This window comes from Myotis davidii, unplaced genomic scaffold (assembly GCF_000327345.1).
Source record: "Myotis davidii unplaced genomic scaffold, ASM32734v1 scaffold762, whole genome shotgun sequence".
In the NCBI taxonomy this organism is placed as follows: domain Eukaryota; kingdom Metazoa; phylum Chordata; class Mammalia; order Chiroptera; family Vespertilionidae; genus Myotis; species Myotis davidii.
This window is the reverse complement of record NW_006293699.1, coordinates 963,240-965,767: the sequence shown is the minus strand read 5'-3', so window position 1 is coordinate 965,767 and position 2,528 is coordinate 963,240. Positions and strand designations below refer to the sequence as shown.

The window sequence follows — 2,528 nt, the reverse complement described above, 5'->3', positions numbered from 1 at the left end:
GTTGAAGGACTGATAAAAAGTTTGGGATGCAGATATATTATTCTCCAACGTGTTTCTAATATGATGCTTAAACTGCTTTGTGATTCAAGATTTTAAAAACTCTTTATAAAAACTCTGTGCATGTAATTCATACACAGGATTCCTAAATTTATATTTAATTAACAAAAATCTTGACCTCTAGATCCAACAACCTATTCAACAACTCTACCTGTATGTTTCACAGGCAACTTGAGTATCCAAACTCACATACCTTCAGTTCCAAACTCCTAGTTCAAGCCTAGAAACTGTTAATTCCCTAGAGTTAGAGCTGCACATGGTTCATCAGCTGAATCCAAGTTTATTTCTTACCATGCATCACAGACATAGGACAGCTCAGACCTGAGTCTCCACTACAAAAAGGTAAATAATTAAAAGGATTCTTTATTTTAAATGTCTATAGTACCATAATTCATGAAAATAATTTATAGTAGTTAACCACCCCTTAAATATCTTATAAACAATGTGTGGATTCAGCCAGTTTGTTTAAAGTTAACTAGTCTGCTTTGAATTCTTCTAAGAAAGGAAATCATGACACGTTCCATTCCATTATTAAAGGGGATTAAAAAGCATAAACTAATTTGAATAGACCTAGCAATTTCCTGGGTATAATCCTTCTGTATAAACCTGACTCATTATATTAAAACTGTATTCTGATTTCCTACCATTAAATAAGAAGTTCCTTAACAGTGGCCTAGAAATGAACTCAACGTCACATACTTCTTCACCGCCTGATGGTCACCTGGTGTTCCGAAATAGACAGTAGAGTATGTCTGCTGTTTCACGTCTGCTGCTCTTCCCAGGACAAGCATTCCATTCCAGTCATCGCATCCGCCTTAACCTTCCAAATGCCACTGCTGTGAGGAGGAGCCATCACAGATTGCCATAGCAACATAGCCTTTGTGACTCAGTGGATCAACCGCTTTCAGGCACTGTCCAACTGACACCTGGTACAGCCGATTATTCTTCTGAAAAATGAAGAAAGAGGTAACTTACAACACTAACTATCCAAATAAGGTAAAGAAGAGACAGTGATCCAGAGGGATGTGGAGTACTTAACACACTGCGGACCAATCACGAGAATTCTCACTTCACATTACACAGTGTTTTACAAAGTATCACACTTTAAACAGATATTAGATTGTAAGAACATGTACTAAATAACTTCAAAATGCAGTGGGTGTTTAATTTTAATGCGTGCCTTCAGCATTGATGTAGAACGTTTTTGTACTCGTTCAATCGAAACCTATGTGGCCACTGGGTAAAGCCAGCAGTAAAACCTGGTCCACAGTGTGTCAGAGTAGGCACAGGACGCTGCAAGCTCAGAACACCCTTCTACAGGTGGACTATGAGCGCCTCCCATCCTCCCTGAGCAAGCGTCTCACCCCGAAGGTCCACTGCTGGGATCCTCCCGATCCATGGCACTTCATGAGTCGGGGTGGGTCAGATGATCGAGTTTCTGACATATCCAGGCAAAGGAGATTACTTAAAACCAATTCATGCTCTTCATTATAAATCCAGATCTAAGGAAGAAAAGAAAAGATCAAAACCCCAAGGCCTACACACAGCAAAGAAAAAAAAAAGCATCCAAATTGGAAAGGAAGAGGTAAAACTACCCGAATTTATACATGACAGGCCATTACATCAGAAAGCCCTAAAACCCCACCAAAAACTACTGTGCTTTTACATACCAATAATGAATGCTCATAAGCAAATAATGCCATTTATAATAGCATCAAAGGAATAAAATACCTAGGAATAAATTTAACCAAAGAGATAAAAGACGTACACTCTGAAAACTGTAAGACATGGATTATGTTTCCTTAAGCTAGGGAAACAGAAGAAAAATAAACAAATGGAACTACACCAAACCAATGAAGTTTATGCACAGCAAAGGAAAACGGCAACAAATCAGGAAGCAACTGACTGAATGGGAGAAGTTACACGCAAACGACACATCAGATAGAGTTAATACCCCCGAAATACAAAGAACTCACACAACTCAACACCAAGAACACAAACAACCCAATCTAAAAATGGACAGAGGACATTCAGACGGACAACAAACAGTGTTGGCAAAGATGTGGAGAAAGGGAGTTGGTACACTGTTGGTAGGAATGTAAACTGACGCAGCCACTATGAAGACTGTGGAAGTTTCTCAAGAAAATTAAAATAAAACTACAATATAACCCAGCAATCCCGCTTTTTGGGTTATTTATCCAAAGAAAACAAAAACTCTAACTTGAAAGGATATCTGCACCCCTTACAGTAGCCAAGATATGGAGGCAACCTACAGGTTCATCAATAGATGAATGGATGAAGAAGATGTGGACCATACATACAATTCAGCAATAAAGAAGAATGAATCTTGCCATCTGCAATGACAGGGATGGACCCAGAGGGTATTATGCTAAGTGACAGAGGTCAGACAGAGAACACAAATAACTCATGGTCTCACTTAAACATGGAATAAACAAAATACAACAGATGCT

General features: G+C 38.7%; 1 protein-coding gene across 1 annotated transcript in view; it reads right to left on the bottom strand.

The window, feature by feature from the left end:
• Window positions 1–317: 317 nt before the first annotated feature.
• GALNT11 (polypeptide N-acetylgalactosaminyltransferase 11) overlaps window positions 318–2,528 on the bottom strand; it is a 62,512-nt gene continuing 60,301 nt past the window's right edge. Inside the window, exons 11-12 of the mRNA XM_015566243.1 lie at window positions 1,422–1,559; window positions 318–1,004 (exon numbers count right to left, since the gene is read on the bottom strand). Of these exons, the coding sequence (XP_015421729.1) occupies window positions 873–1,004; window positions 1,422–1,559 (270 nt within the window). The 3' untranslated portion in view covers window positions 318–872. The remainder of the gene's footprint in view (window positions 1,005–1,421; window positions 1,560–2,528) is intronic.